Consider the following 25,092-nt stretch of genomic DNA (forward strand, 5'->3'; position numbering starts at 1 on the left):
CATGTGGGAGAATCTCATGCCTGTGTTTCCATCTCGACTGTGCTGTTGCTATGAGCCCTGACCACTTTGTCTAGCCTCTGGGCCCTGGAGATCTCATATACTTTAATTTTGTATTATTATTATTATCATCATCATCATCATCAACATTATTATTATTATTATTATTAGTACTTTTCCTACAAACCCCTTGCTGGTCGTCTCCTCTCACAGCACCACCCTCCGGTGCTCCCCCCTCAGCCCGCCCTCTTTTTCTCACCATTTTTTTTCTGCAAGTCCCTCATCATGCTCATTCCCCACCCCCACTCTCACTGCACTGTGGAGTTAGCCATCCCTTAGGAGACTATATTTAAGAGTCCTGTGCAAGAAATTGGAAAGGTTTATTTTGAATGATTTGTTTCCCATCTGTTTTGGAGAAAAGATGAAATGTTTTATCAAACCAACTGTATTTTATAGCTCTACACTAACAAGGTTTATTACCCTTTTGCTTTTTTGATGTTTATCGTTACGTTCGCAAAGCAGATTTTATTCTGTTTCATTCAGACATAAAACTGTTATGCAGTTTGTAATTTAATGCTCACAGTGACAAGTTGAGTTCCCAGGGGTGATGGTTAACGTTTGGCACTATAGTCAGCTGGGATAGTTCAATATAAAACATAGCCCAACACGACATTTTTAACTAGCCAGTGGGCTGGTGGTCAGCTTTTTGTTCTCAGCCTTCATCGAAATGACTTGCCTCAGGCGTATGTGTGAACTTCGCTTCTATCTTTGGGAGTCACGTTTCAAAATGGATTTTAAATTTATCTATACCAGGGGTGTCAGACTCCAGTCCTGGGGGGCCAGAGCCCTGTGTAGTTTAGTTCTTTCCCTGTTCCATCACAAATTATTCAGCTTATGACCTGTGCGGTAATTAGCGCAGGGAGTCAAATCAGGTGTGTTAAACAAGGGTAAACACAAAAAATGTGCAGGGCTACGCCCCCCCAGGACTGGAGTTTGACACCCGTGAATCTATACAGAGTGGAATTGCAAAATATCAGAGGTGGAAAGTTCAGATTCAGAAAGTACAAATCCAGACCAAGGTTTTGTTTCAACCAGCCAGTCAAAGAGTCACAGTCACAGAGGACTCAACTGGTTGGTTGAAACAAAATCTTGGTCTGGATTTTTCACCTCTGCAAATGATCCTTGAAAAAGTCAGTTAATGGAGGTGATCTGACCAGCAGGCTGATTGACGAGCAAATGGGGTACAGACAGGCACCACACCTGAAGCGGGGGGGGGGGGGGGGTCATAGAGTGTCATGGATGCGTTCAGAGCACATTCTCAGTCACGGATCATTAATATGGAAAGGTCAGACAAACTGACCTGACACCTGGCTTTGGATTGTGGATTGATTGTTGAGTGACAGTCACCTCAGGTCAGATAATGCCTCATTTTCTCTGTTCACCTTTCCTTAACGTTCTGTGATTAAGTTTTCGTAGAGCTATCTAAATAGAAAATGCACTGCTCACTTCAGCCAGCAGATGGCACATTGAGCCCATAATACAAAAAACACCCGACAAGGAATTCAGGAATAAGAGAAATAATTGGCGCCTCAAAAAAAACCCCAGCAATGACACAGCATACAACCTCCAGATTAAAAAAACAGACATTTCAAGGTTATTTCCATAAATTAATAGTTAATCAGGTTAAGTTTGCAGACCACTGGAGAGTTAACACTATGCATAGAGATGTATTTGAATAAACAAGTTTACAAATGCATGTCCTCCTGTGGATCCTCAGAAGCACGTGCATCATCTCTTATGTATGATGTCAGCAGAGACAAAGCACCTCATCTGCCACAAGAAAAGGAGAGGCCACCACTGATGCTATATAAACATTGGGGAAGTGTATTAATGTCTGTATGGTCACACCAACACACCGACAAAAGACTAACATGGCTGCAGACCCAAAAATGTCTACGGAAGCACAGAAGGGTATGAGAACGAGGTCGTGGGCTTCTTTAGCAGAGAGGACCCCCCAACCCCCCCTTTGCTGATTGGGCAATTAATTGTATGATTAGTTCTGAGTCGCACACACTGCAGGACTTGGCGTAACGGCCAATTAGCATCACGCAGGGAGAAGATGAAGGCAGGAGAGGTGGCGGCCAGCACGCTACGAGGGCCTGATTTACCAGCCCCTTATTTTTTGTTTGGTTACTTATGGTTACGGTTAGGGCTGGAGTTAAGGGTGTTGTGACTGGGATTAGGGTTCTTCCCATAGAAATGAATGGAGGGTCCCTACAAACATTATGAGTGTGTATGTGTATGCTGAAAAGATTGGCCAGTGTCTTCACATGCAGTGTGCTCATGCACCTCTGTGAGGCGCTGTGCTCTGTCAGTCGTATGATTTAGGGACTCAAACAGGATTAAAAAGCTAAAGGAACATGCAGGTAGTTTTTACATTTTGTTTTAAATGAATGATGTGGTGTTAAATATAGGGAGGGAGATGTGTGGGGTGTGACTGTCTGCCGGTGGGGGGGGGGGGCGCACTCTGAGGCGCTCTGCTCCTCTCGCTGTATCATTCCATTTACGGGCTTGGGCATAATGGAAGAGAGGAGTCATCTGGCTACGAACTGGAGCTAAGCCAGCCGGCGAGAAGAGAGGGAGAGAAAAAGAGGATGGGTAACAGAGCTATGGAGAGCATAGGGAGGTGTGTAGTACACAGCAGAGTGGGGGTCAGGTATGGACATATGTGACCCGTCGCCACGAAATGAGTCTTAAGTCGCACTGGTAGAACTGCACCCATAAGACTCATTTTGTGGTGATGGGTCACATATTTTAAGGGCCTGGATCCCCTCTATCCAGGTAGCGATTTACCTCCACAGCCAAGCCAGCTAAGGGACAGCAAAGGGCCTGAACCTGTAGCCTGGCCCTGTCATCTCAGGCAAGAATACAAAGTAAACACATCACTGTTGTGATATAGGTGGGTGTCCCTGGGGGGTGGGGGTCACATTGCCAGGCCGGCTCATAATCTCAGCTCAAAAACTGCTGCCGCTGTTGTCGGAGGAGGTAGTTTTCCAAAATGTTCCCAATTTGTTTCCAACCTACTCCACCCTCCCAACTCCCTCTAAAACAAACCACTCGCATGCACCACTGGCCGTGCAGTGTGTCACAAACAACTCCTTTACCTCCCCTCCTGGGAACAAACAACCAGTCTCTTCAGTGCCCCCCCCAAGCCATCCCACGTCTGAAGAGTACTTGAGGTTCCTCACTGCGGCTTGAAACATTCCCTTGTGCGATAAAATCCCAACAACGGCAGGACCACTGACCACCCTTTTCACAGACACATCAACACAAACACGGTTTCCACAAGCAGCCTTTTCTCACGCCTGTTTCTGAACTTAATTTGTTTTCATGGCCCATTGTATCCTTGAATGAAATGGGAGAGTCTATGAAAGTGGGGGTGTGGGCAGGCTTTGGGAGCAGGGGGGCAATAAGGTAAAGGGTCCATCATTTGACATCACAGGTCAATAAGCTTCGCACATCCCTACAGGCGCACCAGACTGTTGGAGGAATGAGGTCTTGACCACACCTATGGGCTCTGTTTTGGTCTGGTGCAGGAGGCCCAGTGTGTGTGTGTGTGGGGGGGGGTCTTTTAGTTCATGATCTCAAATTCTGTTTTCTTTGTGCAGCAGGGATTACACACAATAATTGGGCTTCTGTGTCTGTTGCCAGTTCAAATCCTATCCTTTCCTTAGCAGAATAGTCACATGGCCCTTGAGCAAGGTACCCAACCCCCCCTCCCAAAATGCCCCAGGGGTGCCAGACAAGTGGCTAACCCTGTGCTCATTTCCCAACCTTAACTCTATGTTTTGTGTGTGTGTGTGTGTGTGTGTGTCTCAAAGTAGAAAAGATGGGATGTGCAAAAACAAGCATTTCAATGTACTTGTGCAAATGTCCAATAAAGCATCATTTCATTTTTAGAAAGAGAACTTCACCACTGCTGAAATTATGAGTCATTTTTAGAAAAAGAAACAGAATAAAAAGGATGGAGAAAACATCATTAGCTTAACTGATCATGTATGAGAAACCAAAGTCAGAGCTTTGGTGCCTTAAGAGGGGCCTGCCCTGTGGCTGGCCGATGCATGTGGCCACGGCTCCTAAGTAAAGTTTGACGGACATTTCACAGCCCCCGTCATTCTCCTGGTGCTGACGCCATCACAGCCTGGTACCTGTTAGCTGAGGAAGTGAAGGTGACACAAGAACTATAGTGTACATGCGTGTGTGTGTGTGTGTGTGCAATCAGTCACCCATTTATGCTGATTCGCCACTGGCATAAATGGCGGTAGATGCTGAGTAATCATTGGGGTTCCATTAATCAGGTGGTTGCCACATCGTCAGTGTGTCATGGATGACAGGCCAGCATCTCTGCTCAGCAGTGATGTCATCTGGGGAGGCTCATAAATCCCCCTCCAAGCTGGAAGTGAATATACACCGATTAGTCTCTGGTGGTTTACCTGAAAAGGGGGGGCTGCGTTCCCATCCTCACGTCGAAAACATGTTGGACCCAGAGTTTGAACTGAGGGGAAACTAAGGTTCTGTAGGACCTGAAGAGTCCACCATAAGCGACGATATATAGTGCCACTCCCCCCCTCCAAAAACCTTTTCCATAGCAACCACTCCTGCTATACCCGTCGACAACTTTTATGTCATGGTCAGACCCCCAAAGACCAGGGTCGGATCTGTGCATGGGCAAGCTAGTGCCCAATCTGCACAAGGGGGCCCAGACAGTTCCTGGTTCATAAAATGACACAATTCGAGTAATGATCAGATCCTTGCCTTCTCTTTATTCATCTGTTGAACTTTCTCAGGAAGTCAGAGTAGTCGGATCTCACCACTCAATGAAGGATCCCTTCAGGAACATGAACCAACAACCTTCGGTCAGCTTCCTCCAAAGCTACCCAGCCTACAGCCCCCAATGAGCAGGGCCACTGCGCAGAGCAGCAGAACTGTTCTCTAGCATTATGACATATACATAAACAGTCAGCGCTTCCTTCTGTAAACCAGCAGTGCTATTACCGGATATGTGCGCAGCAGCCCACATGAGGCATGGGGTGGAGGTGGGTGGGTGGCGGTGGGGGGGGCGTTGGGCTCCAGGGCCGAGGATGACAGACAGGTATAAAAAACAGGGACGCGAGGCAGACAGAAACAAGGAGACAGGGACAGACGGATGAAACTGAGTGAGAAAAACAAAACGAAACCGTCGTGTGGAAAGAGATACGAAGAAGCACAAAGGGACAGTGAGCACAAAGGGACAGTGAGCACAAAGGAAGAGGAATAAGTCTGAATTTCTCGGCCTCCTTTTTTTTTACTGTGCTCTTGTCAATTTTGTTAGCTGAGTTATTTTTTTTTTCCTAGACACTACATTTGTCATGACAATAGGGAGACTGAATTTAATTAAATTCACAATGAGGACAGGGAAATGTTAAGGGAAAAGAACAAAGGATGACAGGAAAGATTATGGTGGGGGGGTTGGGGGGATAGTAAACCCACCATAAATGAGTGCATGCCTTAACTGGTGGAATGGCTCACTGGGTCACTGGGCCAGTATATGAGCACACTGTTGACAGGTGACCACTGCTCCATGCTGGGGGAGGGAGTCACGAAGGACACCTCCAGTATAAGTTATGGCCTGCTTTTGTTTCATTCTTGGGAAAAAAACACCCCCTCCCCCTTTCTTGGACCAGGGAGATGGCAGGAACCAGGAAGAGAAGACGGTTCAACCAGCATACCAGCATTTCTCCAGACAATAGGTGTGCTGACGTGACTGGAATTCACGGTTCAAGGTCTAGTCTTCATGAGCACTAGGGTATTAGGGGGCTTTGCCCTCCCCAGATAAATGTACACTTATTAGTTTAAATAGTGCGCTTTCATTCATTTTCATTAAAATCAGACCCCCCTCTAGTAAAAGCTTTGTCCCCATTTTCATATATCTCTAGTGGCGCTCTGGGGGGGGGGGGGCATTGTTTCTGTAGGTCCTCTGGTTTTACATGTGTATAGATTCCCAATAGCAGATAGTATTACTTGGGAAATTGTTGGCTGTTACCCACATGATACCTTTCCATAGCTTAGGATCCCCCCCACTAAGTCTGCTTCTAAATCAAGACACAAAAGTTCTTTATTGTCAATACAATTATGCACAAGTACACAGTGCATTGAAATGCCATTTGCCAACGGCCCTCTGTGGTGCCACTCATGGATACAAACATAAGAAGTGTATGACACCCACAAAACAATACAATAATAATAACAAATAATACATATAAACAGTGTAGAGAACCATGTTAGGTTTTGTATGTGTGTGCAGTGCAGTCCGAATAATGTGCAAATGTAATTGAAATAAAGACAACAAATAGCATCACTGGAGGGTACACTGGAGGGCAGACCTTGAGGTTGGGGGGCTTCTACTAGTGGGAGCTTGGTTACTTTAAAAATGTCAGATAAAATGGCCCTCAATCCATACCCTTCCCCTAAGTCAGTGCTGTTTCTGCCCCTCTGTCTTACGTTAGCCTCCCTAGACGTGTGAACAAAGCACATGTGTGCTCGAGAACGTACGTAGGACAGCAGAGTTCCCCCTTAATTAAAAGTAAAGTGTCTTGGGCCTGTGGCCGTTTACACCCTCAGGGCTCCTCTTTAGCAGAATAATTTGCGCACCCCCTCCCAGTGTGGTTGAGGACCAATGACCCATCTCTCAGATTGGCGTTCGGGGATTACATGGGTTCTGTAAAGTGGTTTGGGGTAGGATTACCGGGGGGGAGGGTGGGGGGGGGGGGGGGGGCTGGATTAGACTGAAACTGGCCTGAAATACATACCCTTCCAGAATCCCCCCCAAAACAAAACACAATGATGACCACCACAGTTGACAGCTTATGCTCCTTCCTGTCACAATCTGCTGGGGACAGAAAAGGTTTAGACACAAAAGGGCAGGAAATAATCCTTGGACCTTTGTCTTTGGGAATGTTTTTATTTAAGGTGCCAGGGAACACATCATTTCACATTCTTTTACGCTCAAAATCAGAGAATCAAAAACATTCCTGAAATTTGCTCATCTCTTGGTTTACTTTGTTAATCAGCTTTGACAGAGTTAAAATGATTTGCCCCCTTCAGGACCAGTCTGTTGAAAACCACTGTGGTTTAAAGATCCTGATGTTCCAGTTTTCGACCGACATTCCTGGATATGGGAGAATAGCTTCAGCCATTTCTGATAGACGTTGTTACATTTTAGTAAAACAACTGAATGAGAAATACAGCTTAGGTTTTTGGTTGAAGCCCAGGATATGTAGACCCAGTTCTATTTTAAAAAAGATATTATCTAATTGGAATAAGTGGTTGAATTTCATTAGTCCTCTAACTTGCGAAGCAGAAGACATGGCTGAGTGATTGCGCAGTAACCTAGCAACGAAAGTGTGCAATATAAGGCTTGGTTGCAGGGGGTTACTGCTGATGTTGTATAGTCACCTACCCCACTGGTCCCCATTGTCCGGAAAATGCTGTAAAACCACAGGACCACAGGTATGCTACAGGGAATATTTACTTTGGAAAAACACTGTATCACTGCTGGATGCCATGAAGCTTCCCCTAAAGTTGGTAGAAGGACAGCCGGAGCTGAATCACAAAGCCACCGCCTTCTAGGGCAGGGCCAGGCCACTTCAATGGCAAATGCGCAAAGAAGAATCACAGGTTTGATGAACCACACCAAAGACTTTGTGGCAGCATAATGTAATATTGCAATATAACATGAAAAACATTTCTACCTGACATACCACAGGGCTATACCTACAATAAAACACCCATTATTATAATAATACAGTATCTGTCAGACTAACTGCTTAATATGCCATCAACATCAATGTCACAGACTCGCAAAGAGCCTACAGTGGGTCTATATTCAGAAATGTGAAACAGACATACAGTAAATCAGTATTCAGATTAACAATAATTATAATACCAAGAGTATTATAAGAGTTCCAAGCAGACATTTTAAAACAAGTCCCTACCCATCAATACTAACACAATAAAACAGTAGCCACCCAACTAAGAATAACTGTACCTATTCAAAATACTATCAACAATAATACCAAGCAGGCAAAAGATGACAGCAACGCCTGTATGTTACTTTTCATTCCTCAGACCCCTTAGGAAAAGGAGCCACCGTCTCACACATAGTGCCTCGTCACGTTGCATCCTTTTATCACAGCGATGCATTCGGTGCAGAATAAGCATATCGGTTTATCTCTTCTTGCAGCTGGCAAAGAAAATGAATATTCGTCAGTCCATTTTCTTCCGGAACTTGCGATTTTCACAATCAACCTCATGTCTTTTAGGCTTGCAGAGGGACGATGTAAACCCTGCCAGCTCGAATTCCTCAAAGAAAGCTAGCTTACCAGTCGAGGCACCGCAGTCTGCAGAGCGATGACAGTGCAGATGCAATCATGCTGCACTCAATCACAGCAAATTAATTAATAAAATGTTAACTTTGTTTATTTATCATATTACATAAGTGCTTGAACTACTGGCAGCTTCTTGTGGGTCATGGAGAATTTCAAAAAGGCCCCATACGGTCTTAGGACCGCTAGCTGCTTCAGGGTACAGTGACCCCAGTGAGGCTAAGTAAATCATGGGCTCCCCTTGGCTTCACTTATGTGTTACATCCCGTTCAGCTGGTTCACATGGCGCGTACCTCTGTGCCCATGATCAGGTCGTCGGTTCAAATCCCATGGCCGGCAGTGTGATCAGATCACCGTCAAGGTGCAAAATCCCTAAAAACTGCTCCAGAGATTCCAGAAAAAAGGGCTAACCTGTTCTTTGAGCCCACTTCTCCTCTCACCTGTGTCTGTATACCTCATATGAGAGTGAGATGGAATATGTGAAAACTAACAAGATCCTCTGTATCAGCACTTGTAATAATGACAAAATAACAAGAATCATTGTTATATATGCTGCTAGACACATTTATGGCTGTAGCAGGAATGCAGTATGTGCGTGTGGATACTGCCTGATTACCAAAACTATACATGTAACTGCGATTAGCCTTAAATACAGCAACAGGACTTATAAAACTTAAAAACAAGATGTATGCTGCACCCCAAGCCTATAACTACACCTTGCTTAAGTTTAAGTCACATGCAGCAGACCTTTGTTTTTGAGCTTGTCCTTTGGCATTTTATGTGTTTAAAGAAACCTCTTAATACCTCCAAAATATTTGATTTTCTTCCATTGTTTTGCAGCAAGATTGGGTTATCACCACATCCTTATAATGAGGTATCGGTTACATCAATCTACCAGGAATTACATCATAATTGCTTCTGTACTGGAATATGTTATCATTAGAAGTGACCCATACTGCATCTCGAACTAATAGCATCATTGGAAGAGTGCTGGCCGACACCGTCGTACCTGCATTCAAAACTTACGGCAAAGTCTGGAATGCATAGACAACCGCAGGTACTCTGTCATTTCTAAGATAACATCCCTCCTCCCCAACATTTCAACAAAAGCAAAAGAAAATATATGGACGCTACCAGCAAAGCGCCCGCAACGTGGTTTTATTTGATCATTTTCGTTTATAAGAGCGTCAAAATTACCCTGGTATGTAATTTTAAACATCAACCACGCGACTTTCTTTCTTGCTCAAGAACAACACTACTCTGAAAGGCAGGATGAAAAAAGAAACCACCGATCAGGCATGAAAGTATCCCAGGCTGGTTTATAATTGTTCGTAATGAATGAAAGACACGCTGCCTGCTCCATGTTTCCTATCAACTGGGGCTGAGAGGCAGACGGCTGCGCCAACGCTCTGAATTCCAGACAAACCAACTTCAAAAACTGCACCGCTGGCTCCGCGGATCGGGCGAAATGCCGCTTCGTTGGGGACGTAAAAGTGCCACAGTTAACGGGGTCTGGCACACGGCTTACGTAACGGCACAGACGCACGACTTCGCCTGTGGCTGTTTGAGAATCCTTTATTAATTTTTGACAGCAGTTTGAAGTCAGGCTTTCCCTTCCACCCCCCCGCCTTGCGCCGGTGTTGGTACAGCCAGACACTCCGGTCCTTATGGAGTAGCTGCTGAGGAGGCTCTGGAGTTTGGAGAGAGTGTGCTGATGAGTTTTGCGCCAGGAAGTCATGGCGGTGGGAAGGTGTCTTTGTTGCTCCGGATTAGTCTGCTGCTGAAGCTCGCGTTTCTTCTCCTCGTCTGCATGCTAACAGGTAGGCCGTCCCGCAGTCTTGCGGAGAATCGGGAGTTACCGGCTGCGGAGCGTAAGCGGAGACGCCGCGATCGCAGGCGCTGTCCGTGATGTCTGCGTGTTCAGGGGGCGTGAGGTCTGATGCGCAGCTCAAGGCTCCCGACCGGGGGGATGTCCCGATGCAAAGCAGTGAAAAGTTTTGGGCAAACTCAGAAGTAGCCATTAAAAGTTACAACAAAAGCGCTTTAATAATCCATTTAAGCGGATTTTGGAGTAGTTGCTTTAGGCAGTGATTGACGGCCGTCGCAGTAGGCTCGATGTTAATTAACACTGCCCGTAACGCGCCTTAAATTGTGTGACGATCTCATCCTGCTGGTGGGGCGACCTGCGGCAGCCATGGTAACCTTCTTTACACAGAAGGCATCTGGAGGACACTACAGAAGGAGCCTGGCATTTCACTCGGTGCCAGCCGCGGGCTGGTATTTAAAAGCCCCAAGGACTGAGGAGGCGGACCGGCAAGGTGCTGAACGCCACGCTGGCTGCACGCTTTATGTGCGGTAACGGTTCTAGCCGATCAGGCGCCCTAGGCGAGCATCAACGCTGGCGCCCCTCCCTTCTAGTCATAGGGAAACCGGCTGGCAAGTCGGCGTCCCCTAAGAAGTTGGAGCCCTAGGCGGCCGCCTATGTCTCCAATAAGATCGACCGGCATTAGTCTTGTGCGACACGTGTTCCCAAGGTTACCAATTAAGCAATTAACATTAGTAGTTAAGATCATCGATTACTAACCGATTCCGTTATTTCGGGGAACCACGTTAGGTAGAACCAGGCTAGTTTGAATAGTAGTTCACTTGATTGGACAATGACTGGGGGGTAAGGAGTTATTAAACTGTGTAGTTGATTGAAATTTTATGTTTGGGGGCGATAAGTGATCATCAGTTTTGAGAATGACTCTTATTTTCAGCGTCTTGATTTGCCAGTTTCATTTATAATCTCTCGCCTTTAATGCCGCCTAATTAGCGGTTCATTATCTTTGCAATCCCTTGTTCCATTAACTGCTGATTTTGTTTCTGATGTGGGCCATTAAAATAACTTTTCAATTATGGCACTTTGATAGCTTAAATTAGAATCAATTACTTGTGAGTCGGTAAGAGGGGAGCGTCCTGCGGCGGTCCCTGTGACAGCTGTTCATGGGAGCGACGAGCCCTGTAATTTTACCTTCCATCCCTCATATCTGAGCGCTGGAGAGTTTGTCAGTGTAATAGACAACAAGTTTATATTTCCGAAGAAGAGAATGCGAAGACATGGGTGTCCAGTATTTTGATCTTGCTTTGTCTCGCTTGTTTGGAGGGGATTTGGGGTTTGCGAGAACTGACCGATCTGTTTCTTGGTGGACTTTTTGAGGGGGTTGGCTCGCTAACCTTGATTTTTTTCATGATGTCCTCTAACCCAGTCCTTGAGTGTTTTAAGATTCGTGGCACTGTGTTTAATATGTATTATGTAATCTTACTAGATTAGGAATCATGTAGTCATATGTTCCATATATAGTTTTGCGTAGACTTGTCTCAGGCGTCCTGATTTCAGCAGCAGTATTTGGGTAAATTAAAATTGTTTCCATGCAGCAATGCGTGATGGATAATTAATTCCTCGGAGACTTTGTGTTGAGGATCTTTAAAAGCCGTGTAGGAGGAGACCTTGAGTTGGGCGAGGGGAGGGGACAGCAAGGGGGCACTGAGGCACCTGTCGTGCCCGTCATTGTCGTTTGATGGTGCTGAAACATAGGCTACTGAATCCTTGTTGAAACAGTTGCCATCGACAGGGGAGTGCCGATGTTCCCCCCCCCCCCCGGTAATGGGATTCCCGTTATGCTTTCTTCCTCGTTTTAGTCCTGTGACTACGCGATGCCCTTGCCTTTAAAGTATAACCCAGGTCCGGCATGACTCTTCAGGAGTTTAATTCGCAGCAGCTATGGAAGCGCCCGCTGATGCGCCATCCGACCTTGCGTTTCACCTATTCCCGAGGCGCATACCTACTTCTGCATGGCGAGTAATGCGAGAAACGGCCCCTACCCTTTGCCCCGATGCTGCCCTGCCAAGTAAATTGACGTTAGTCATCGGTCAGATAGTCTTGCATGGCTACAATCTAAAGTGATATCTGAACACTGAGCTCCTTATTTATTTTTTTCTTTCCTTTCCCCCGGTCTGTCGTCCTTATCATATGCGCCGAGTGCTTTTTACCATCCGGCTGCTGGAACACCGTGCGCTTAGCGCTGTCATTTCTCCCCCCCCCCCCCCCCGAAAATAGTGCTATAAAAGACACAAAAAAATCTTAGCATGGTGACAGGTAAGGAATACCCTCGTCTGCGACCGCACATTAAACGTGCGGGAAAGTTATGCTGCGTTTCGTTCTAAGGAAAGGTCCTCACTTCGCGTTTAATTTATTTTTTTTTTTTTTTTGAAAACTTTGTCTTGCATCTGCCACTGGCAGCAGTGACTTCCATACTCTCCCTTAGTCCTAAGTTGGAAAGGAGTATTTAAAGCGGAAGTAGCAAAATGTACTGGGGTTGTTGACACGCTCTTAAAGCTGAATATGGCTTTGGGGGGGGTGTGTAGTCCTGTTTCCAACCTGGTTAAGATTCTGATTATATCAAGCAGCTGCCCTAGTACTTTTGCATGTATAAGGTTTGGGTTAAGATGTTGACCAGCCCGCACTGTGACAGATGATGCTTGAGCCAAGGTGGGGGTGGGGATGTCCCTCCACACACAGACGTGCCCCACAGGAATATGACCTTTTACTGTGTCCCCCCCTCCCCCCCAGGTAGTTCAGAGGAGGTTGTAAACTGCACTCTGATTGGCAGCAGCGGCTGTGAGGATCTGGAGGAAAAGCAGCTCGCTGCCACCCTGTGAAATGTTATTTTTCCTGTTTGTGCATGAGATCACTGGAGATCCAGAGGGCGGCCGTTTTAATGGCACGACTGATCGGTGTCGGCCCAGAACGTATGCAAGTTCATGAGTGGTTTTTTTTTTGGTGATCTCAGTGGGCTTTCAAGATGGACCACTGATCTACAAACAGCTGACATTTCACTGCTATTAAATCAGTCCTTCAAGATTCCAGTATTTATTTGTCATGTCCTACTGCTTAACACAAATTAACATAAAATACAGATCAAAGGTGTCTGTATTTATGGGGAAAATGTTGACATGCTGACAGGCTGTCATCCTGTCCAGTAAGAGAGAACATGCAGATTGTGCTTGTAAAATGCCTTGTGACTTATTTGAATCTGGAAACGGCACCCCCCTTTTGGACCGGAGGCCAATGCTCCCCTTTTGAAATGGAATGATGTGGGGCTCTGGGGGTTAGAACTGTCTTTGGTCAGAAGGGTCAAATGGTGCGGCTGGCAGGGTGATGTTACCTTTAAGCCCTGAACCCCAGTTGCTCCAGGCACCGTACCTAACCCTAACCCTACTCACTGATCCTCACGTGTACATTGCTTCACACACACACCTACTGATTAAATGTCTGTTAGCCACACATCTCCTTGTGACCAGTTTCCTGCTACTGAGATGTTTTTCCACCCTGTCATCTTTCTCATCCCTTCTCATCCCCTGTCACTCTACCCCATCCTTTTCTCTTGTCTGTTTCTGTATGGTCTCCTTTTTACACTCCTTTATCGTAGTCATGCTTCTGCGTTCTCGCCTCTCTTGTTCCACTGCCTTCATTCACTTCCCTCTTCCATTCTCTCTCGCTCTCTCCCCTCAGTCAATGGAAACCTCCAATCACATGGGAACTGAAACATTAGTAGACTAATGTGAGGTTAACTCAATCCGGGCCTGATGCCGGTACATCGTCACTGTGCTGCTGCCCTTACTGGCGTTTCTCCTTTTTTTTTTTTTTTTTTAATGGCGCTTTTATTGCCTTAATGGAAGTGAAGGGGTCCTGATGGCCTGTTCTTGTTGGGGGGGGGGGATGATAGTCAGCTTAAGGAAGTGGGGGTGGGGTGGGGGGGGTTAATTCTGCCTGTCATACTGAAGGGCAGCAGGGCTGGGGATTACTGAACCCCACAGAGAGCATGTGAGGCTCTCCTTTTGATGTTGTTACCCTCCTGCCCTGACCCCCCCTCCTCCCGATGTAGTTCCAAATCCCTGGAGTTGTTGGCAGAATAGCCCATGCCGCTGGTCTTCCCTCCCGAGTAGCATCGCATCTGCCTTTCAGCATCAAAGTGGAGAGGCTGGTGTTGGCTTATTGAGAGAGACGTCTTCCGGAACCCTCCGGAACGTTCTGGGTAAGGGCTTGTGGCTCCTGTGTGTTACCAGCTGGCAGATCGTCCACTGCGAGCACGTTTGTGTTCCGCACGCGTATGCTACTTGGCAGCCCCACCGCGTTGGTGTAAATCTCTCAGCTTTGTACGGGTGCCTGGTGCTCTGGTGAGAGTCAGGTAGTTAAATACGGGGGGCTGGATAGGAACATGGAGGAGCGAATCCGAACTCTGGAAACATTCCTTCTGTAAATGGCTGGTGGGGGGGGGGGGGGGGTTTGAATTGATACTCAACAGACCCTGATTTTGTCTTTGAGATGTGTTGGACTTCCAATCCCCCCTCCCCTCCCCAACACGAAATGTTTCGCCATTAATCCTATTTCATTTACTTTTTTTTTTTTTTAAGACGGCAGCTTAATCCTCAGACAAACAACCCTAATTATTCCATCTCTTCTGTGAGCAAGTGCTGTTTCTTTGTAAAGACCCTCTGTGTATTTTTATCAATATGAAAAATGTTCTACTCTGGCGTGTGGCAAAGGGCGATAAGGAGAGGAGTTTTTCTGATGCCTGTTTGTTGTGGTGTTTTGTGTGGGCTGCGTCGCGGTGACATTTCAGGTTTACTAACAAAGGCCTTAACTGCTGGGCTTTGAGATTTTTGTCCTGGAGGTGACGGGCATGCTGGGAAAACCGGCTGCGTGTTCCGAGGGATTGAGATGCCGGCCAGCTCCTGTGGGATTTGCCGGGGACTTTGCTCCCTCCTGAGCTCAATTGGCAGTGTGGCAGCTGCTCTTGCATCGGGCCTCGCTGAGCCCTGTTCTACCTGATCACGGCTGGTCCTGACTCTTAATCCTGTGGTTGGCCAGGAGGGTGGTGCCCTCGTTTCATACCCCCTCTACCCCCCCCAGTCTTGCATTCCTTGTAAATCATTGCACAGGCCTGTGTGTGTGTGTGTGTGTGTGGGCATGTGTGTTTGTATACTTGAGCTGTTAATTGATTGGCCCCCCTCCCCCCTTATTAAAATGCATCCTGATGCAGAAGCGGCGGTCACCCTCGTGTTAATCATGGTGCAGGAATTCAGTGGAGGTGCTCTCTTCCCCCCCCCCCCCCCCCCCCGCTCTTGTCCCAGGTAGAGCGCGAGGCTGGAGGCTGGTCTTAAACCTCGCCAGATAAGCGGAGTTTATGCGGGAAAAGCTGGAGGGTGAAGCGACTGTCCTGCTTGACCTGGCAGCAGTGAGGAAATGCTACCCATTGCCCCTATGGCGCCGGTTCTCCTGTTACTGGACCCGGGCTCCTGTTTCAATGGGCCCCGTCAGTAGAGGTGATAATGCAATTAATGAACAGTAAATATCTTCTTGGTTTGATTGGTTGCAGCTTGATGCATCAGATCTCCAATTAGTAACTTGTGCCAAAATGGGGGGGGGGGGGGGGGGGTTAACTCTTAAGGAACGTGAGATGAATCTGGGGGGGGATTAGAGCAGCTAGGTTTTAAGTGTTGTAGAGCATGGGGGCGGAGCGGTGGAGGTCACCACCTGTCAAGAAATTTAGGACAGTCTGTGCATGTTGGGGGGGAAGGGGGCTGCAAGTCTGTAAATCCATCATCGGGGGGTGCCCCCTTGGTATGCTCAAAGGAATATTCTATGACTTCCCCTCCCATCCCCCCTGGGTTGGATGAGAGATGGACTGAAAGCAATTGAGCAAAGACCTAAATTTCCGTGGGGTGCCCAAGACCCCTGAGTATATGGAAAAAGGAACAGAGCTAATGCACTTGGAGTGAAACTCTTCTGATAACTGATCAATGCAGGTGGAGTAATCCTCCTCCACCAGCTGGTCAGTTTTTGTTTACTTGTTCCCTCTTTACCCTCATATAACCCTTTTGTTTGCTTGATCCTTTGTGTTGTACGGTGTAAGCATGTAAGACTAGGCAGCTGGATAAAGAATATGCCAGTGAAAACTGGCTGGGATCTCATGCCTTTTTGTTGCCTGTCCTGGGGTCTGATTCTGGTCTTGCTAACTCCGCTTGTAGGACTTCCTGTGGGTGTGTCTCTGACTAGCAGACTTACTGGGTTGGGGTGGGGGCTCTTTGGAAGAGGAAGCACACATTTTGCGGGTTCCCTGGGACATGCATGTACATATGTCACCACTCATCGCAGACTGTACATGTTGCGTCAACCGAATTCTCCGATGCAGGATGCGGGCAGTAGGCTGTGAAGTGCATTGTGGGCAACGTTCTTAAAGTGCCTAGTGAATGGTGTTTGTGGAAATTGGAGACTGGCTGTGTTAGTGTGTGCTTGTGTGTGATTTTTTATTTATTATTTATTTATTTTTATTTTGTCAGTTTTGTTGTGAGGGCCGATCATCTTCGCAACCTCCATCCTGTGCATGTACACATGCAGGGTCACTCGCTCACTATCCTGCTGCTGTTTCGGCTCTTGAAGTCTCCCCCCCCCCCACCCCCCCCAGGATAAGCATGTAAGCTTGACCTAATGGACCATCGAGCTGAACAAATGAAAATGTGCTCCTGAAAAATAGACTTCCATTCTAGTACCTTCATTGAGAGACAGGTTGTGCAGCTGGGTTGTGGGACTGTACCATGTCAGGGAGGCGGGGGAGTGCCTGCATAATCTTAACGTTTTGGTTGGACCTGGTCTGCTTATGGCTGCTTCCTAACCCAGGCTGTTCTGGTAGCTTCCAGTGGTCACAAAGATCTGTAAATACAAGTCTTGTATTTAGTTTGGTTACTTATGGTTAAGGTTAGGACTGGATATGGGTTAAGGTTGTGATGTTGGGATTAGGCTTTTCCCTATTGAAATGAATGGAGTCCCCACAAAGGTATAATTACAAACCTGTGTGTGTGGTTACAGTGGTTACCTGCCATCCAATCCATACATCCATGTTTGTTCCCTAAAGAGTAGCACTGATGCAGGGCAGTCCCTGCATGGTGACTGACTTCCCTCTCCTTGGGATTCACTGTGCAGATGCAGGCTGGCGTTTGGCCCACAGGGAGCCAGTGCTCGCTGGCCACCTCCGCGTCCCCTAAATGGCCCAGAGGTGCAATCTGATTATATTATTCATGGCGAGCTCGGTCCCGGGGGGGGGGGGGGGCTGGTGTGTTCGTCCTGTTAGCCTGCATCTTACCGCTGCCACATGATTGGGAGGATTAAGATGACCCTCTCTGAGCTGCCACTTTCATTGGCTGGCTGGGGTTCTTGCAGGTAGTGTTGCTTCTTGGAGGGGGGGAAGCGGAGGTCAGTGGGCTCAATCGGCTTCCATTGATAGTTACCATTGTCTTCTTTCCTAAGGGACCACATGATCTTCACAGGCAATCTAGGGGCAGGAGCCCTCGGAGCTTTTAGCAGAATGAAGCTTCCAGTGCTGATTGCTGTGTGGGGGGGGCTCACTTTGGTGCTTTCAGCTAAAGGGCCATTGCATGCTGCTTCTAACTAAGGCTGGGGGTGTCCCCCAGGGTGTCCTGCACACCTTCACTCATCCTCTGACCTATTCCTAACATCTAATGGCTGACAGCCGCTTATATTTTAATTTTTTCCATGTTACAGGTCCAGAGGGCTGTGTGGGGTTAGGGTAGTATAAACAATGTTTGCTTGTTTGTGCCCCCCTTCATCAACAATCCACCTTACTTTGTGCTTGTTTGTTGTCCTGGAAGTTTTTAATAATGCTTGTCAATGGGACTTATCGGGGGGGGGGGGGATTTATATTGGGGGGGGGGTGATGGTGCCGTGGAGCTGATCAGGCTGCGTCATGATGGGAAATTCGGTGGCTTTGGTCAGGGTTTTTTCTGGAAGGGGGCTCCGTCCTAAGATAATGTGGTAACTGTTGTCTGAACTGGAGTCATTTAGGCCTCTCAGGGGGGTGGGGTTTGCGATGCTGTGGTCCTGCAGAAGTAACGGTGGGGAGTTTGACTTGAGGAAACCCGATTTCAGGGTAACTTACACACACACACACGCCTCGCGTCCTTGTGCTTTTGCTCACACTCCTCTCATAAGCCAGAAGGATTCATAACGGAGGTGGGGCTGACCTACTTTTCCTCCCTCTCCCTGCGCGCTGTGACTCGCCCGTGTCGCGACCCCTCTTCGTGTTCCCCACACTGTCCGCCCGCCCCTCCCTCGCCGCATGTTCCCATATTTCTGAACAGACCGGCAGCATGAAGGGCCTCCTTTACCAGTGCTAGGGGGGAGTTGCTCCCCCGCCCCGCCACCCAGCCTTACTGCGGCAGGAACTGCGACTTTGGAGAGTAACGCAGCAGATTGCCCGAGCTGCGAGGGAGGGTCCTCGCAGGCTGGTAGCAGCCCTGCTTGGAGTGGAGGGTCTGGCCTTTTTTGGTTAGAATAACTAGCTTATTACCTGGGAGTCTCTCACAGCAGCCTGAGCCAAATTAATGTAAAGCCAAGTCCTTTTTCTTTTAATTATGTTCTTGACCTCCAGAGATTCTGGTTGCCAAAGAATGACCTCCCTGCCTTTAAGAGAAGGAGAGTGTGGTGTTGGGAATGGGGAGTCAGGACCTTAAAGGGAGGTGTGTCCCTCAGTGACTGAGGGTGAGATTCCCTCGAAACTGCCCCCCCCCCCCCCCCCCCCCCCCCCAGTTTCAGTGTCTCAGTTTCCTGATGGTTTCTGTGGTGCAGTGTCATGTGATCCCAAGGGGAGGACTGGGGCGTGCAGGTCCATGGGGAGTTTGGGTCACTCATCAAGCCTGGAGACGCACTAAAATCAAAACATCAAGACAACGTCAAAATAGCAGGTTTATTGTTGGTCCCTACGCTGTAGTGTCTGTCTGGTGCGCGCACACACAAGGGCCGAGTTCTGTCATTGCCCCCAATCTATACTTGCACATTGTGTGGCTCAGCAGGTTAGGGCAGTGTGCTTGTGGTCAGAGGTGTTGGTTCGAATGCTACCCTGCTTACTCAGAAATGTATGTCGCTTTGGGGGGTAAAATGTGTCAAATGTAATATGAAATGAATGCAGTAAAGATGCACATGCTTATGCCAGCGGTCCTGGAGACCCGTGCATGTGGACGGCCCCAGTGCCGACACGGTGATCACACACCTGCCGTCAGCATTTTCTGGGGAGGGCGGCTTCTTCCCCGTGACTAAGCATGTCCTTCCTTCCTCTTTCCTGTCCCATTCTGCCCTTTTTTTTTCTATCCTTTAAATTAACCGGCTCCCAAAAATTAAAAACGGTCCCGTTTATCCTTGGCCGACCTCTGCACACCCCCAAACTACCATTATTCTATGTGCTATGCTGCCTTCACCTATTTCACTCCTGTCCTGGGGGGGGTGTTTGACATCTCTCTCATTTTCCATCCTTTATTGCCCCCTCCCACCATAAGCTGAACAGCATATAAGAATCCTGGCTAGGACAAGTAGCACTGGGGGACACTGGGTCTCGACTGCCTCCATCTGTAGCCCCCCTCCTTCAGCATGTGTGTGTGTTGGAGCTTCCCTGAAAAACCCCCCCACCGTCACTGCTTGGTCCCTGGAGAGTCTGTGTGGGGACACCGTCCTGTCCACCCCCCTGCCACCCCCTTACCATTCTTGCGGCCCGCATGCCTCCCCTCTCTCTGCCCCCCGTAACCACCATCCCTTGGCGGTCCCCCCTTCAGATGTGGTCGCTGCAACAGGGCCTGCATTGTCCTGTCCTGGCTTTGAAACCCCGGCGGTCACTGCCGGCAACGACGGCCCGGGAAAGCGCGCCGCGGGGCCTGCAAGCTCGACCGCGACCGCCCCTTTGAGAGGGCCCCCCCCGCTGTCCGCCGCCACAGCCGACCCCGAGCGACGCATTTTCCAATCCATGCTTTTTGTCATGTATTGCAATGACTGGGGGAGGAATAGCCAAAGGGCTGACGGGACAGTATTATTCTCTGCAAAATGGAGTGTGGGGCTGTGTCTGTGTGCACTGGCCTGTGTACAATTACTGATATCTGTTCCCCAATAGGGCCGGCTCAATGGGGTGCACTATCGCCTCATTCCTGCGGGGTCGGAGGTTTGAAACCCTGCTCTGTTCGGACCTGTGTGCCATTTACACCTTCACACTCTCTCTTTATGATTTCCCTCTCGACATGCTAGGCTAATTGCAGTCTGTAAGTTCCCGCTTTTACGTTATTTTATCCCAAGCCACGTACAGATGGTCACTGGAGCAATTGGGGGTTAAAGGTCTTGCTCAAGGGTCTGACAGTAACATCACTGCTGAGTCTGGGATTTGAACCAGTGGCCTCTGATCACTGGTATAGCATCCTTCACCCACTAAGCCATGCACCATTCCTCCTATGCATGCAAATTCTGCCTAATAACAAAACAAGCTTGCGGGAGGAAATCGCACAATGCTCTTTCACAGCAGTGTGGTGGTGCGTGCGTCGCGTGCATAGATCACATTTGGGGACCAAAATGTTCCCAAAGTGTGGTTAAACCTGAAACTTCCTTACTTTTGGGAACATTTTCAAATTTTGTTTCGATAACCTCAGTTTTATAAAAATCTGTGAATGCAGTGATGATGCCAAATTGTCTTGTACATTGGGTTACCTAAGGTTAGGACTGTGTAGCGGTTAGGGGTGTTTTGATTGACATAAGGGTTTTCCCACGTAGAAATGAGTGGAGGGTCCCCATTTGGATAGGTACGCCCTGTGTGCGTGTGCGCTCGCCATATGATGGACTGGCATCCCGTTCAGGATGTACCCCAGCTTGGTGCACTGTGTGGCCTGGGGGAGGCACCCAGGCCCCCCTCTGACCCTGACCAGGGTAAGTGGTTAGTAGATGGACAATTGTTCCCTAATAATTTAATTTGTCATAATTTTTATTAAGCATCCATTGGGTAAATGGACAAAGTGGGCATGTCTTATAGCCTTGGGCTGCCGCCCCATTCAGCCTGACGGAGGCCAGGCGGGCCTGTTGTAGGCGCCGCACGCGTACGCCCGCTCCCCCTCTCCCCCTCGCGTACGCCCGCTTCCCCCTCTCCCCTCGCGTACGCCCGCTTCCCCTCTCCCTCGCGTACGCCCGCTTCCCTCTCCTCGCGTACGCCCGCTTCCCCTCTCCCTCGCGTACGCCCGCTTCCCCTCTCCCTCGCGTACGCCCGCATCCCCTCTCCCTCGCGTACGCCCGCTTCCCCTCTCCCTCGCGTACGCCCGCTTCCCCTCCCCTCGCGTACGCCCGCTTCCCCCTCCCCCTCGCGTACGCCCGCTTCCCCTCCCCCTCGCGTACGCCCACTTGCCCTCCCCCTCGCGCACGCCCCCTTGCCCTCTCCCTCGCGTCCTGCTTTGACGTCGGTTGGCCAGCGAGTCGCTTCCCGGGCACGATTAGGAATCGCAGCGTGGAGGTAGGTCCAAGAAATCTGCAGCGGACAGCTTGTTTTGGGGGCCCCGTTCAACACCTCGTCCCTCTCATTAAACCCACCCCCATATCCCCAGTGCCAGGCTCCTACATCGACGACATCGCCGGACTGTGCTTAATAAGCTCCTTTTATCACCGTGGTGACCTTGTCTTGTATAGGGGTGTCCTGCCTCTATTCCTTTCCCCGGGGGGGGATGAGTATGACGTGACGCATTGGACACGGTCTCTGACGTCGTGATCTTGAGCGGGGTGGGGGGGGCCTCTCACTGTGTAGTATGAGTACCGAGGTCCATGAGAGTGTAAATGCTGTGTCTGTTTTTTTTTTTTTTTTTTTTTTTTTTTTTTGGGGGGGGGGCGGGCGGAGGGGGGCTGTTTAACACAGGATAGAGAAAAGCTGCAGTCAGCCTAAAGGAAGTGATGACGATCGGGGAGGAAATGTGAACCGTGAAAATGGGAAACTGAACAGCGGGCAGACTGTTCCGACGTCCTGGGTGTGGCCCCCCCCAAAAGAACGCGTTACGTTCTGTGCTAGGCATTTTGGCAGAGATGCATCGTGGTTTGTATCATGTTCCCTGCTTCTCTGTGGGGACTTGTCTACTCCGGGTGTGTGTGTTTGGCTCCTCAGGGTCCCGTTGGGTCCCCCTACTGCAGTGCCGCCAGAATTCCGTATCCGGGTTCCATCTGCATCCGCATCCCGGTGTTTTCTGGTTCCGCTTCTCACCGTTCTCTGCTGTTCCCGGGGGTGTCTGGTCCTGTTTCCTGTGACATCCTCTGTTCTGCTGCCCCATATTGTATCCCACCCCGATTTCAGAATTCCAGTGGTATGGCGTTCTTTGGGGGGGGGGAGTGTTTTCATCGCTTGTACGTCCTGTCTGGAACCAGTTAAGGATTCTGGCACGTGTGTGTGTGTGTGTGTGTGTGTGTGTGTGTGTGTGTTATACATGGAAATGATAAAAATGAATTGCAGCACTTTTTGGGGGGGGGGGGGGGCTGGGATTTTCCCGCGAGAAAGTGGTGGTTAGTGGTTTTCCTGCTGCAGGGCATGCATGCTGAGTGGGGGCACTGCCCCACCACAGGTAAAGGGGATACATGCATGTGACTGTCCCTGTGGTCCCACTTGCCCCCAGGTCTATATGCCTTTGGGTGGGAGAGAGGTGCTGTGATCGTTTTGATGGATATCTTCTGGTGAGCCGGGGGAGGGGGGGTCTCTTACCTCACATTCTTTTTTTTTTCTTTTTTTTTTTTTGTCCACTGCTTTCCTTTCTGTCTCTGTTCCCGCCCTCATCTCATCAGCCTCGCTTGGATGCCTCCTGCTAAGTGTGTGTGTGTGAGAGAGAGAGAGAGGAGAGATTATTACATTTGTGGGGACCAGATTTCTCTACAATGTGATACAAACCTGTTATTTTGACCTTGAGGGGACATTTTTTCCGGTCCCCCGCAAGGATAACCTCAATTTTATAAAAATCTGTGCCTGCGCTCAAACTATGTATAACCATAAGTCTTGTATTTTGATTGGTTACTTACCATAGGCATAAGGTTGTCATTGTTAGGATTAGGGTTATGTCCATAGGAATGAATGAAGGTGTGTGTTTGTGTTGTAACTTTCTGGGTTACCTCTGATGCCATTAAAAGCTAGACTGTTGAGTTAACATGACAACCAGAATCCGCAAAGGTGCCGGCCCAGGAAAGGAGGCTTTTAAGACGGGAACTGGCTGGGTCCACTTCTGGCCACTTGGCAGTCTGTCACCTTCGGTGTCCGCTGTCATTTTTGGCTCCTCTTCACACCAGCGCTGTCCGGGGCGTCTGGTTTCTACACCTTTTAGCTGCTTCGACTCTGCCATTAGAAGGTGTTCAGATTCTCGGGACGGGCTTGGTTCTGGGGTGATCCGCCTACGAAATGGTCTGTGCATGAGGAATACAAACTACTGAATTGCACTTTAAGGAGGTCTGACGTAATCTTTTAGTACGCTCAAACTGAAAAGCTAGTGCGGTATCATCTGTCACAGAGCTGCTTCTGTGCTCTCCATCGTGGGCCAGTGGGGCACCAAATCATGGCTGGTCTGTAAGCCTGTGGTGGGACCCAGGGAATGATGTAAGCAGATCCTCCTCCTTTCTGCTGCTTCTTAGGGGAGGGCTGGTCTGCATATTCATCTAATTTTGGGGGACCCTCTTGACCTACAGCAGAGCCATCATGGAGCCCTGGGGCCCCCAATATTTTCCTAAACATTGCTGGAAGATTAGATAAAAATGTATGGGGACTCAGTCCCCATGAACCCCACTGACCAGGATTAGAGGTAGGAGGATGGATGGATGGATGGATGCGGAGGGAATAAATTTGGTGCATTCTGGGGAACAGACCCCTCCCCCCATAGAAAACGGATGACATGCCCCCCCTCCCACTCCTTGAGTTTGCAACCTAGTTTAATTTTAGGGAGGGGTTGTAGTTTATTCTAGGCCTTCTATGCATTCCATCAGTATAGCTTCAGTTCAGCTGACCTTGATGGGGGGTTTTGGGTCCTGGTGTTGTTGCTTTAATGGGAGTTTTTTTTTTTTTTTTTTTTTTTTTTTTAAACTGTGGTTATCACGACCACTATCACCTTTCTCTCTTGCCCCCCCTCTTTGTTGGTTTTATTTTTGCTAGACTGTGGCTAAGGTGCCGACTCAAGTCAGGCCGTGTGCGGGTTTTATGTCTTGCTGTCAGTGCGTGTGCTGGTGGCCTTTTGCTTTAGGTTGTAAAATGGGCTGCGATCCGGTTGCTGGAGCCAGACGGGGCTGCAGGGGACGGAAGGCAATGGGAGTGGGTTTTGTTGGCACGGCGACCAACCCAGTTGGAATGTTTGGGCTCAGTTGCCAAGCGACACGGAGGGTTCTGATTTACGATGACGTCTTGCATGTGGCAGCTTGATGCAATTAACTATTAGTTTGGGGGGGGGGGGTGGGGGGGAATCGGCGAGGTTTACATAGGCAGTACTCATAAGGTCCTTCAGCCTGTGTCTGTGTTTGGGGGACACCACTGTCATGTCAGTGTCATTATGTTGTGTTGTTGTGTGTGTGTGTGAAGGAAGTGAAGTGACTGTTGATTCGGTCCATTGTATCTCTGGTTCTGTTGGGCTCTGCCATGTGCCCAGTGCTTGGATTGGGGATTGCAGGGTCATGGCAGATCTGACCACAGGGTGAAAGGCGGTAGGGCTGTGGAACAAGGCAGTTCTCCATCTGGGCCAAAGTGGGATTTACGCCATGCTGGTCGTGTGCCTCCGAGTAGCAGACCACACACACAGGAAATGACTG

General features: G+C 48.8%; 1 protein-coding gene across 1 annotated transcript in view; it reads left to right on the top strand.

Moving 5' to 3' along the window:
• Window positions 1-9,840: 9,840 nt before the first annotated feature.
• The window catches only part of LOC125727874 (nectin-3-like protein), a 34,366-nt gene continuing 19,114 nt past the window's right edge, over window positions 9,841-25,092 (top strand). Inside the window, 1 exon segment of the mRNA XM_049004859.1 lies at window positions 9,841-10,240. Within this exon segment, the coding sequence (XP_048860816.1) occupies window positions 10,135-10,240 (106 nt within the window). The 5' untranslated portion in view covers window positions 9,841-10,134.

Source organism: Brienomyrus brachyistius, unplaced genomic scaffold, assembly GCF_023856365.1.
Source record: "Brienomyrus brachyistius isolate T26 unplaced genomic scaffold, BBRACH_0.4 scaffold123, whole genome shotgun sequence".
NCBI lineage: Eukaryota > Metazoa > Chordata > Actinopteri > Osteoglossiformes > Mormyridae > Brienomyrus > Brienomyrus brachyistius.